Source organism: Microchirus variegatus (assembly GCF_963457635.1).
Source record: "Microchirus variegatus genome assembly, chromosome: 5".
NCBI lineage: Eukaryota > Metazoa > Chordata > Actinopteri > Pleuronectiformes > Soleidae > Microchirus > Microchirus variegatus.
In genome coordinates, this window is record NC_139806.1 from 12,722,444 (window position 1) to 12,736,060 (window position 13,617).

The following is a 13,617-nucleotide window of genomic DNA, read 5'->3' on the forward strand; positions in this document are numbered from 1 at the left end:
GCTTAACATAGTCACACTTTTTGGATTGAGGTTTGAAATTAAGGATTCATTCTATGAAAAATAATTCCATTGTAATTTGGAAATAAATGAACCAATATTATTGACAACATCTGTGATTTTTGAGTGAGGATGTTTCAGATGGTACGGACTGCACAATATAAACGTCATAAATAGGTATGCAGGTGAACTGTGATTATTTTTGTGTGGTTTTTTTTGTCAAGAATAATGTAATTCATGTTTGCATTTTGTGCAATTGTTAATTAAAGTTTGCATGTACTTTAGCACATCCCTGCTTTCACCCATTTCCTTAATAAACTATTATTATCCACAGGTAAATTCCTTTCTGGCATCTGTAATTCCTCAATCAAGTACATTCCTTTTCCAGGTTCTCACTGAAAGCAGAGAATGGCCTAATGTGAAGGTGATTATTTTTTTTCATAAAGGCATACTGGAGGGTTGTCGTACTGTACAAAATATCTCAGAGAAGGTCAAGGGAATTATTGGATATTATCCCTTTTCTGTCTTGTAGTAGTTAGTTCTTTGTCAGAAACACGTCATACACATATCACATTAGGTATCTTTGCAGACATAACATGATGGAGCACAGACTTGTATCAAAAAAACAAAGCAGAAACCCACTGCATAATTGTTCCATCCTTCTCTAGTTTGCACCCTGCCCTAAGTCTGGCTTTATCTTTAAGCACCAGTGGCCGCCCACATCCTTAAGATGTGGCCCTGTATATAACAGCTGTCAGCCTGGGAGCAGCCTTAAGAACACATGCCAACTACCAAAAAAGGCCTTCAGTTTGTTCCAGTGTTAAAACTAGTCTCCTTGTTGGTTATTTATCCATAGACTTTTTGATTTTCAGTGTGTTGACAGTGTCACTGACAGCAACCGTCTTCTCTGTGTCTTTCTTGTTGCTTTCTTTCTTGGACATGTCGGGCTCCCATAGGAAGAACTCATGGAGGAGGGTGTTGACAGTGTCGGGACACTCCATCATGACCATGTGACTGCCTTCCTCGATAACTTTTAGGAATGCAAACATGAGGATCTACAAGAGGATTCAAAAAATTAGAATGCAGAACATGCACACTTGTAGAACATTCCATTATAGGTAACACTACAGCAGAAATGCAATATTTTGTATTAAAGATACCTCTGCCATACGCTGGTCCTCATCCATGGACACAAACTTGTCACACATGCCATGAACTAGAAGGATGGGAACAGTGAGTTCAGCATGGTAGACCTCATCCCCTTCAGGCCAGTACTGGCCACTCATCATGGCTCGCAGCACAAATGGAGACACGTTGAAGGCATTGCCCTGCTTCAGCAGTTGTTTTTCTTTGGTGCCTTGACGGGCAAACCCTGCTCTACGGGGTTTGAGAGAAAGAGAGAGGAAGTGTTACTTTTACAGTTATTCTACTTTATTATTGATATTTTTTTAATATCAATGTGAATGCAGCGCTTACTTGAGGAAGCTCCATGCCAGACAGGGGGACAGACAGTGAAGGACACAAGATGGCAGCTGGAAAATGGAGCAGAGGCTGGGCTCCAGAGCTGTGGGAGCCCCTCCATTGATCATCACCACCTTATGGACTAAATCAGGATATTCATGGGCCAGGAAGGTGCAAAACGACACCCTGGAAAGAATATCACAACATGGATCAGTACACAGAATGTTGGAGATACTACAATAAAAGTTACTTTTGCATTGATGCGGAGTGGATTCAAAGACACTCCAATGAGCTTCCTAAAACAACTCACCCATATGAGTGGCCAATGAGAATGTTGCGTTTGCGGGCATATCTCTTAAAGATGGCACGTAGATCCTCTGCCAGGGCATAGAAAGTATAAGCTGCTGCAATCTGTGGGGCAGTGCTGGCTCCATGCCCTGCCAGATCTGGCGCAATGACCTCATAGCCCAGCCGAGAGAAGAAGTCCAGCTGACTGCCCCAAATGTCCAGAGAGCCTCCCACGCCGTGCACAAAGAACAGCGCAACGTCTGTGTCCATCCCTTTGCAACTTGAGATCACTCTCTTTGCGTTGATAAACACCGTGCGCTTGGGCTTGCGACAATGACGGCGAGGAGGTGGAGCCGGTTTCTGTTCCCCAGGAGGTGGAGGAACAGGGCCCGGGTCTGGAGAAGAAGCCATTTCTTTATAGTCAGCCAGCTCCACCTCCACAGTGCTTCTGGGCTCCAAATCCCCATCCTGACACTGCAGGATCTCAGAGTGCAAAACATCACCAAGATTCTTAATCACCATTTGGCCGTCGCGAAAGACTGTGATCTTCCTCTTGCAGTGGACACTGCTGCCAGTATTGTGCCCATTATTCTCAGGAGAGCCGTCATCAGTGTTATTGCAAACAGTCTTCTCTTTGCATGGATATTGCTCTTCTGTCACTATGGTCTGACGCTCAGGGACAATGTGCCGCACCCGCAGGACTCTCCCAGGTTTCACCTCCACAAACTCAAAGCCATCAGAGGGTTCTGATGACTCCAGGGGCAAAACCAGCCTGGCAGCCTTACCAGTCAGGCAGCAGAGTATCCCTTCAATGATGCTGGTCAGCATGGCGCTCCCCTGTAGAAACATCACACAAATACAACAAAATCATCAATCAGAAACGTTTGCACTTGGACATTTAAATATATTTGAAAATAAAACACAAACGCAGATTATGAATTGTACAGAATGGAAAATAGACAATGTATGACTACATGTGGGTGGGTTTGTGAAGCTCGTTATTCCGCATCATGTACCACAGTGACTGCCCTGATTTCCAAAGACTGGCATAGGTATTGGCCATAGAAAAACCCCATATGTCCACCTGTAGTAACATTATGGATGCCAACTGCCATTGAATGAACAAAGCTACTAACTAAAGGAAGTAGAAGAGGGACAAAGGGAAGATGGCAAAATGAGAATACAGAAGGAAGAAGTATCGTATAAGAAGTATACTATAAAGATTTTCAGGATTCATTAATGTCACGCCCAGCCCAGTAAGACTGTGAAGGGACAAGGGAGACAAGGGCCTGGATACAGATAAGAACATGATAGTAACACAACCCGAGTAGTACTTAACATAACACAAAACACAAAGTTTTGGATGCCACACGCTTTACTTCTGATGTCTGTGAAGGTTGTGGTTCCAAGTAAATATAGACAGAGAACAGATCTATTGGTCATGACAACTCTCACAGTATAGATTTAGTGTTCTCACACACGTGAGACCTTTAGACACAATCAGTGTGAAACACGTTTTTAGCAAGGGATTTAACATTTTTAATTGCAAGAGCTTTATTTTTGTTCCATCTTTTGTATATTTCAACACTGTAAGATCACGCAGAAATATTATCAGTTGTTCTTCCCATAGATTGAGGCTGAATGGGTGCTACACAAAGATTATTCACTCACCAACATTCAAAACCTCTTCCCTATATGTCAGTGATAACTGTCCATGTACATGCTGAGACAGTGCCTAATAATAACAACTCCCATGGCTTTTCTCATAGCCAGAATCAAGATACACATAAATAGAAAGCATCAGTCATATCGCATGACTGTGTACATGTCATGTAACATGTCCTCTGCCAGCATGATTGCACTTTTCCATGCTATATAATTTCCAGCAGATGATGGGACAACTTATTTTTACACTTAGGTCCATTCACAGCTAAACTGCATTATGACATATAGGGAAAATAAAGTATAATTTATCCTCACATTAACATACACAGATTGGTTATCGCTAGGCAACAGAGTCACATGTGCCTAGAAAGGCTTTATTGTTTCCTGGAGACAGAAATTTTGAAGCAGAACTCAGGATGCACAATCTGCATAATGAATTCATGTTTGCTTTTGTTAAGTTTTTCTGCAGATTGAGTTAATCTACAGTATATTCACCTCTAATCATATAGTGTTCATCAGCATCATACATCGACAAGCATGTCTCAGTGAGCACGTGCTGTTCAGCAGGATGGTCTGAAGGTCAGTGCATCAAGGACTATGTAATAGTATCCTGTTGTACGCTTGTTGAACGTTAACTGACTTTGTCCTGTCTTTCTTCAAACATCAACACACTGTATAGAGTAAAAAAAAAAACAATCAGTAACCAAACCACAGGTGGCTTCAGCTGTCAGTTTGCAACACTGCTGCAAGCCCTGTTTTATGCTTACGGTGCAACTACAGCATCTAGACATGTGTTTGTGATGATTGTTGTAGAGCCAGTATTGAGTTAATTTGATTAAATAAGTTGTAATAAGGTTTTTTTGACCGCCAGGTCACGCTATGTTACGTTAGGTTACATTATATTACTGTTAAATCAATAGATCTTCATTCATGCCCCGGATCATCAAGGGAATATTTCTCTGTGTTGTTGATCCTAGAGAAGCTTGGATACATGTGGAGTCACATGACTCTTTCTTGCCTTGGTGATTGATGAATTAAAACAGTGCCTACGAGTCAAGCCCATGAACCTGCCTACAGCTAACCACTTTGTGTAGCTTAGGGAATTAAATGCATGTTCGCCACTGCAGTTGTGATTAGACAAGAGACGATATAAGCATTTCCCACAATGGTTATCCTGACCAACATAATTGCGATTCATGATATTATTGCCACTCTCGCCTCGGTTCCCGGTTTTGAGCCCCGGTTGGAACAAGGGCCTTTGTGCATGGAGTTTGCATGTTCTCCCCGTGTGTGGGTTTTCTCTGAGTTCTCCGGCTTCCTCCCACAGTCCAAAAACATGCAGATTTGGGGATAGGTGTAGGTAGGTGTGAGAGTGTGAGTGAATGGTTGTTTGTCTCTATATGTGGCCCTGCGATGGACTAGCGAACTGTCCAGGGTGTACCCCGCCTATCGCCCTATATGTCAGCTGAGATAGGCACAGCACCCCCCATGACCCTCTGGTGGAGGATAAAGCATTAGATAATGGATGGATGGATGGATATTATTGCGATGACTGAAAAAGTACGTCATTCACAATAGAAATTCACCACAATGAAGTGCTTTATATCATGATGATTGATAATATCCCATGTTGTCCCATTGCTAGTTGTGATGGCCTCACTAATATACTTTGTCTGTTATAATATAAGCCAATGTAAAGGCCTTTTAAAGGCATCCATGCAGGCATGTGTTGTAATATGTGTAGATGTGAAAATATTTCCAAACAGAACACACACAGAGCAACACCATCATTGTCATCCAATCATTTCCACTACAAATGGTCCATCAACTTGAAACAACCACATCAGCCAGCAGAGGAGATCCATGCTGCAAGCTGCATTATTTTCAGCCCCAACTATCCAGCAACAACACGTCTGACATGATTCGAGGTCAGCTGTAGACACTGACAGTCAGACAAGATGCCCCTAAAGGTGTTGAATAGTTTGGATGACCCCAACAAGGAGAAACCACAACGCAAGTGTCGGTTACAGCAGTGATCAGCAACTCTGACACTGAAATCAGGGATTCTCCTCCTGACTCAACCTTCTTTCCCACCGGGATTTCAATAAGTGACGTGAAATCCTCAAACGCCAACGTCAAACAGGCTGAAGGTTACTCAGCCATGCTCCTTTCCCACCTTCTCTGCACAATGTAGGTTGATGCGTCTGCCAACAACAACAACAACCCACATTAGGTACAGCCTGTGCTCTTCTCATTCCAAACGCCTGTCTTTGTGCACATTACAGTCCGACGCAGCGTGACATGTTATATGCATATGAAATAGCTAGGGGGGCAGTTTGTTTTGTATAAAAGGAAAGGCCTGACGCACAAATGTCCTACATGGCAAGGTTGCTTTTACAAACTGGTGACCCCAAAACATTACGCAATAATTTCAGTTATTTAACATTTCATGTCAATTTGAAAAGCAACATAACATTTAGAATATATAAGAAGGTTTTTATATATATAAATATGTGAATGATGCAGTCTCTCTTGTAGATCCTAGCCTAATTGCAATGCATAGGTTCTGTAAAATATTTTGGCACATTTAATTGTGGACTGATGGACAGACTGAACAGTTTATTGATTGATCTGTTATTCTTGCACCGTCACTGAAGAAAAACAGCATGAAGTGGTGGTGCAGCTGTTTACTGATGCTGGCATTGACAACATTTCGAGAACATTATGCAATAATACAAATCCATTCCTTACCTGCAGATATGCTGATAATTGTTGTGATGAGAAATCTGCACCGGCAGCTTTAGAGTCAAGGGCTGAGATTAGAGAAACGATGCATGTGGCGCAACAATTTGTTTACGCTGAAGATGCTGCAAAACTGTCACAGCGTCTTATTGGTGTCATCAGACAGCGATCACAGAGCACAGAGGCGCTGGCGTGGGTGAAAACGCGTGCATCCACAAAATATGCCATATGCATCTCCATAGGGAACCCATTACGACTCAAAAGACGGTGATGTTAAGCTCTGTGTATCCCCTGCACATCCAGGCCGGGCCCTACCCCAGTGCTGCTGCCCTTGTATCCGCAGCAGACACAGCAGTACTCGGGTATTTTCGCTCCTGGTGAGTGGCAGTGGCGAGAGCGAATAAATGGACCGCTATGTTGAGAGGAGGCCAATGGCAGAGGCTGATGTCCCTGTTGCTAAGGCTGACAAAATGGGATGCGTGCACGCGCGTGCGTGAGTGAGTGAGAGAGAGAATGAGGGAGGTGATAAACTGTGAGCTCTGCTATTTATCTACAGAACGTGACATGTGACCACAGCTGGGTCTGATTGTGTGGTACCAATCACTCTGAACCTGTTTATGTAACAGGGGAGCAGAAAACACACCTGAAAATACATGGAGGGCAGAGATGACCTCCAAGTTTTGAAACTAGCTGTTCCTCTGCAGCCCTTACACACACACACACACACACACACACACACACACACACACACACACACACACACACACACACACACACACACACACACACACACACACACACACACACACACACACACACACACACACACACACACCACACACTGTCTGTGTTAATGGGACAGACTGGTGCAGCTCTGATGTGGACCTGTTAGGATTATGTTTATGCCTGCAGCCACTGGTGTTTTAATACAATCATTCAAAATTCAGATTAGAATGAGTCATTTTTGCACACACACCAATTAGTGATACTGAATGTGTCCTTTGCATTTAACCCCTCCTCATTAGTGAACACACATGCTCCAGGGGTGCAGGATAGCTTATATATGTGACTCTTCCCTCTTGCAAATTCACTATGAAAACATCTGCCAAGGCTGCTTAGTTCTCCCGCAGTGTCAAAACTCCATGAGTCTCCACGAGTCATTGCTGACAGTACATCCTGAGACATTTTCATCTAAATCTGTCCTTTAGTTTTAAATAAAGTTGCCCACAGACAGACAAATGTACACCCACATAACAGAGACCTTTTGCCTTGGTGACATCCAATCAGCACACAAAAAAACACATGGCCCAGGTGTAGCAGATGTGGCACTGACTTTGGGCCAATTGTTGAAAGTAGTATTTGTTCCAGGTATTGAATTAGAACTGTGGGCCATGTTGAGGATGATATCTAAATCCAGTTCTTGTCTGGTCGACTACGTAGGGCCAGAAGAGGCCTTTATGTGGGCCATATTCTGAATCCCAGGTGTGGACATTTAGTAGTCTAGTTCATTGCCGTTTGTGGACCAAGTGGAAGTGTTTTGCTATATGGGCAAAAGCAGCCAAAAACACAACTTCCTTGTTGCAGGTAACACACAACAGAAGGTCCAGTCCCTATTATAGGGGTACAAAATAACAATCCTCTTACACAACGACCCAATCCTGAAACGACAACAAAAAAAAATTCTTGTGATGTAAAAAAAGAAAAGAAATTGGATGTATTAGCAGAAATAGTTTATTTCTACCTGCACGTAAGACATGTCTCTTATCAAATTTATTGAGGGATTAATTGAATCATTGTGTAAATCCCTGGTAAATCCTCACATGAATAATAATGTATCATGATGAAAAAAATCTACAGTATCTATTAATATATTTATTTAGTGTACTTATTCTCTTATCATTAACCTGGTTACTCAGTGATGTAACTGTAATACAATCTCACATATCAAAATTAGCTCAACTAAAAACAATGACATCTTATTGATTATTAAATGATATTATATTATATTATCAAACTGTTAAAAATGTTATCAACAGTAACAACATGGTGCGCTTTCAGCAACAAGCATTTCCATTGGCTGAACCCGCTCAGCCAATCACTAAGCTGCATATTAGCAACTAGGTGGCTAGTGCGTGAGCAGACCTGTGACATTCAAGGGGTTTCATGTTTGACTCCGCTGTGTAAATTCGTCAAAATGAGCCGTTTATTGTCGTCGGTTTTCCGACTGCGTGGATTAACCAGTGTCAGCAGGTGAGGACAGTCGCTCGCGTCTGTGCGATAAACACACGACAAAGCTAAAAATGAATGCGATGCTAACAGTGAAGAAGACTAGCTTTAGCGGTAGGCTAGCTTTGGCTAGCTGGTCATGTAGGTGATCTGTAAATAAACTCTTCAGTTTTGTGTACATTCCGTTACTTTAAATGTTTGAATGACGACATTAGGTGTAACGTGTGTGTATTTTTGTAAAAACTAAATTCTTGTGAATTTAGTAACAGTTAATGTGTTTGTATAGTTTGTACATAAACATCATCATATACGAGAATAACGTGTTTAATCTGTGCTCTTCTAGCAGCATCCCTGCAGGGAGTGTTGTATCAACAGGCATCTCTCACCTCAGGCTGTTCAGCAACTGGACGACACCCAGAGTACCTCTGATTTCCAGATGTGGCCCTCTTTCCTCTCAGGCAGAGGGTTCTGGTGTGTTCCAGCAGCTACCGTGCCAATACCAGCAGGTGCGGACACGAAAAAGAGGCACCGAGTATCAACCAAAGAACATCAAACGCAAGAGGACCCACGGATGGATCAAGAGGCTCAGCTCACAAGGAGGAATAGAAGTGATTCTACGGCGCATGTTGAAGGGACGGAAGTCGCTCACACACTGAGGGCTCCTTTTGGGAAAGACTTTAGAGAAATAAACATTTTTGTAAAAAAAAATTTAAAAAAATGCTGAAGCGTTGGGAAAAGCTTACGCTGAATTGCTGATACTGGGTGTGGGTTACACTGGTCTTGGACAAAGAATAAGTCTTGCAGTTTCACTGTATTGTTTTGATGGACTTGATTCCATTTAATGAAATTGTGCTCATCTCTGTAAAATTTAGTTCATAATCTATACATGTCAGCAAGAAGACCTGATTCTAGCATACTTTGAAATAAAAAACAACTGAAGAATTTACAGTACATGTTCAGAAAAGCTGGCTGCCATCTACACTTTTGAGAAATAAACAGTTGTATTCATCTAAAGGATGTATAAAGATAAGTTTTAACAACATTAACTAAGGACTTATTTCAGTGTGTTTCTGTGTCACTACTTGTCTGAAAGGCAGACAAAAAGAGGAAAATTGCAAGTAAACAGTAGATGGATACATTTAGTAATGAACTTAACGTGTCTCAATAACCCTCCAATATCCTTTTTTTTTTTTTCACTTCTGATGTTTATATAATCAAATCAGTTCATAATGTATCGACTGATTTATTGATTAACCATTTCGAATCAGCCCAACCCATTGAATCGAGCAGAAACCTAAACATATTGTACATGAAAGTGAACACACCAGAAACTACATGTTTGTTATCATTAAATCCTCCATGCCACTGCCCCCCTCCCTCCGCACTGGAGGCTTGGTCTGTTACGTAATCACTTTAAAACCAATCAGCGTCTTGCATTTCTCCTTCGTCACAAATCTACTGCTGCTCCGCCAATCAGATGCGGCGAATTCCGCACAGTCTCCGCCCCCTAGCATCGGAACAACAAAGATGGGGTTGTGAACTCGAAGCAAGTTAACCACCATAGATCGTTCAGTCTTCTCTCATTTACTGTGTCATTTTTAACGCGTAAGTGTACGTTTCTAACGCCGAATAGACTCGATGCGCCAAAGGCACATGTAGTTTCTTATTTTGTACTTGTCGTTAGAAGCCTCCGAACGCGTAAACAGTTGGCTACGACATAAACATAAAGGTTCAGCAGCTAGCTAGCTAGCTAAAGGACTAGCATCTGTTATTACTCTGACTGAGAGAAGTGCTCAACAAACAAAGAGCGGGACAGAAATGGAGAAGGTAAATAGCTACTGTACTGTGAATTATCTATTTGACTTAATCCCACACGTTATCACCGTCATGTTAACTGGTGAAATGTCAGGCTGTTGTTTATTTATGTTGTCTTGTTGTGGCATTCGTTTCAAAACTGGCAAAACAAAAGGTTTTTTCTGCTCTACTTCATCCACAGGGAGATTTCCTAAAGGGACTTCCAGTCTACAACAAAAGTAACTTCAGTAGGTTCCATGCGGACTCGGTCTGTAAAGCATCGGTATGTGATCCTTTGTTCACGTTTATTATCAATATATCTCATTATATTATCAACATACCCTCAAAGTCGTCATTTGATCACCGAGTAGTACTGTTATTTGTAGTACGTATGTAAGAAAATAAATCCTGATTCTTTTGTTTCAGAACCGTCGGCCATCTGTGTATCTACCAACCCGAGAATATCCATCAGAGCAGAGTAAGTATAAGGAGAGAGGACACATTACCTACTGCATCTTGACATCCTTTTCTAGTATGTTACAGTTCTGTTACATGCTTGAGAAAGGTATGGGTGATCAGGTGTCCCCCTTTCTCTTTTTAACAATATTGCTATTAGAGTTCACTAGTACCTACAGTTGGCATTCTCAGGTAAATAAATCATTTCACAGCAGTGAAAAGTTACCAGCTAAAATGTGTCTCTGTTTACACTGCTGTGCATTGATTTATTGTATTATATTAAACTCTACCAGAGAGTGCAGACTACTTCCTTGAACTTTTTTGAGGCTTTCACTCCTTTCACATAAGTGGCAGAGCAGAGCATGAATCATCTTTTTTTTTAAGTAGCTGATTTAATCGAATTTGAACTTGCATGTTACTCTTTTGTGCCTCTAATGATCTAATAAGGTTTTGTGTTGTTTGTACTCAGTCATTGTCACAGAGAAGACAAACATCCTGTTGCGATATCTTCATCAACAGTGGGACAAAAAGGTAAGCTGTTTTTTTTAGTTTTTTTTTTTAAGGGATTGATGTTAATAATTGTATTGTATGTTCCAGTACATATAGCATGTGTTGCTGTCCATTGATTGATAAATGTCTTCTTTCTTCTCTTTTTTTTTCATTATCAGAATTTAGCAAAAAAGCGAGAGCAGGACCACACAGAGGGAGACAACACAGCACCTCCACGAAAAATTGCAAGAACTGATGGCCGAGAACCGAGTGAAGATTCATAAAGCACTGTGCTGCCAGTCTGCAAACCCAGGCTTTGACTCAGAAGAAACAGGAATCGATCGAGTTGTTGTAATTTCACCTTCAAAGGCAGACAGATATTCTTAGACAAACGGTTTTTCCCCCCTCACTTAATGATTTTCACTCACTATTTACTTCAAAGCTATGCCTCAGTCTTTTTAAAACTAAGATACATCTACCTCCTTATACTTCAACCACTTTTCTTTTCATTCACGTATGCAGTTTCCTTGAAATACGCAGATTATAATGGCACAGTTCCTCTGCTTGTGTTTTAAGGTTTAAAGTTGTAGTCATTCACACCATCTCTGAGATATGCATGTGTTTGTATTGAGTTAGTGGCATCTTCCTTTGAAGCTCCTAGTTCTTTAAGATTTCCTTATTGAAATTTTAAATATATTGATGGAATGCCCTTACATAATATTTTAGTTAGATTTCCCATCATTACAGTTAAAGTTAAACTGCACAGTTCCTTGGTTTGATTGATGATTCATATGTGTCACATGTTTTTCTCCCCATGAATAATCTTTTATTGCCTTAAGAGGGAGTGAGTGTCCTCACTGTGTTTTAGAGACCCCCTCATTCAGGTTGTTGTTTCAGGAAGATATTAATCACTGCAAAGCTGACAACAACAAGGTTGCATTCAAGCCAATATAGTCCTGCCAGGGGATGAAAACTTTTTGTAAATTTTGTAGCCACAGTCCGAGTTTGATGTTCAGTACTTTGAGATCATGACTTGTACAGGTGTATTTGCATGACCAGCACAAGATTTTTATAAAAACAAGACTTCAAGTATGTGTAAATTTAGACTTTAAGCTGCTCAAGGGCTGTCGCCTATCACTGTTTTGAACTGTTCTCAAATAGGTCTTAGGACGAGGATCCATTTTCAGTTGCATTTGTTAGTAGGGCCACATAAACACTCTTTGCTTGTTAAGTTGTCTGCTCCTCAAAAGTGTGAATATTGCGACCATTCTCATTCTTTTCACCAGATCTGTGAGCCATATTGTCATTTCGTTTTTTTCTGTTCAGCCAAAAAAAAAAAAGCATTTTGTTTCATTTCATTTGCACGTTTGTACAAAGGTAATTATGTAAGAGTGATTTGTTTCAGATCCATGTTTATTTGTGTTAAACGTTGCTGTTCAGAGGTTTGCTGCTTATGTAAGTCAGTCCAAGTAGATATGATGTGTATTAAGTTTCTCAAGAGACATTTTGTGTTTTTTTTTTCTCTTGCTCTTCATAGAGTGTGTTAATTCTACTTTTTGTGATATGGTTTGTATCACATCACCTGATTGTGTTCATGATGTGTCTGTCATTTAATGCTTTGCTTTGATGTTATTGTATAAATTGTGTAAATTTCAGATCTTGTTCGTGTATATACACAATATATATATATACACAAACACACTATTAAATACAGTTAAAACTGAAGCTAATATTACATTTTATTGTTGGTGTCTGCTCAAATAGTATGAAATGTTATTTATTCATAAGAGTTTTTTTATGATAGGGCTGAAACAGAGTTACTATGCATACTAGTTTATCTTTAGATAACAAATCAAACCAATAACACAGTCAATCATCCAATGGTATTTATTAACTGTTGACAAAATCAGCTAACGTGTTACTTCTTGAGGGACTTTAGTTTATTCAAGAGTTATTTGCATCATAGAAGTACATTCACTGATTTATGTAGTAAAATAATTCATAGAAAATCAAAGTTAAGAAAAATAGATTTTTTTTTCACGGTCACAGTGGATAATCTGACCTATTGCGGAAGAATACAATGGCTTTAAAAGTGCTTAACCGAAAAAACATGGTTGACACATAATGCATGCTCATGAAGCAACATGCATTTAATACAGGAGACACAGACCTGGGACAGGAAGCTTCTGTTAATTACCATTTTGGCAAATGGACTTGTTGATAAGTTTTTCTCTTTTATAAAAATGTTTTTACATAACCAGGTGCTGTTGGAAAGGCAGTCATGCAGTATTTGAAACCCTAAGTAAACATATCAAGCCCCATTCAAATACTTACTGTACATGTTACATGGAAGCAAGATAATAAGTGTTAGATACAGTGAAGTACTTTGAGTTGCATCACGGGTGAAAATCGAACCCTCACTGACTTGACATGTTCTCCTCTAAAGTACAGGTGAGTTGCTGTCTCTGAGTGCTGCCCGAGCATTTGTACATTGCTCTC

At 40.5% G+C, this 13,617-nt stretch overlaps 2 protein-coding genes across 2 annotated transcripts; one reads left to right on the forward strand and one right to left on the reverse strand.

Annotated features, from left to right (window-relative positions):
- Nucleotides 1-839: 839 nt before the first annotated feature.
- Nucleotides 840-2,574, reverse strand: abhd8a (abhydrolase domain containing 8a; the record flags this gene model as incomplete). The annotated part of the gene is made up of 4 exons (XM_083890519.1): nucleotides 840-1,052; nucleotides 1,158-1,374; nucleotides 1,474-1,644; nucleotides 1,769-2,574. 4 exons carry the CDS (start codon nucleotides 2,572-2,574, stop codon nucleotides 840-842), a joined length of 1,407 nt encoding a protein of 468 aa, XP_083746645.1.
- A 7,352-nt stretch (nucleotides 2,575-9,926) lies between these two features.
- Nucleotides 9,927-12,611, forward strand: LOC310927475 (DET1- and DDB1-associated protein 1-like). Its single transcript, XM_083889770.1, has 5 exons — nucleotides 9,927-10,206; nucleotides 10,376-10,456; nucleotides 10,600-10,651; nucleotides 11,099-11,160; nucleotides 11,298-12,611. Exons 1-5 carry the CDS (start codon nucleotides 10,198-10,200, stop codon nucleotides 11,400-11,402), a joined length of 309 nt encoding a protein of 102 aa, XP_083745896.1. The 5' UTR covers nucleotides 9,927-10,197; the 3' UTR covers nucleotides 11,403-12,611.
- The last annotated feature ends 1,006 nt before the right edge of the window (nucleotides 12,612-13,617 follow it).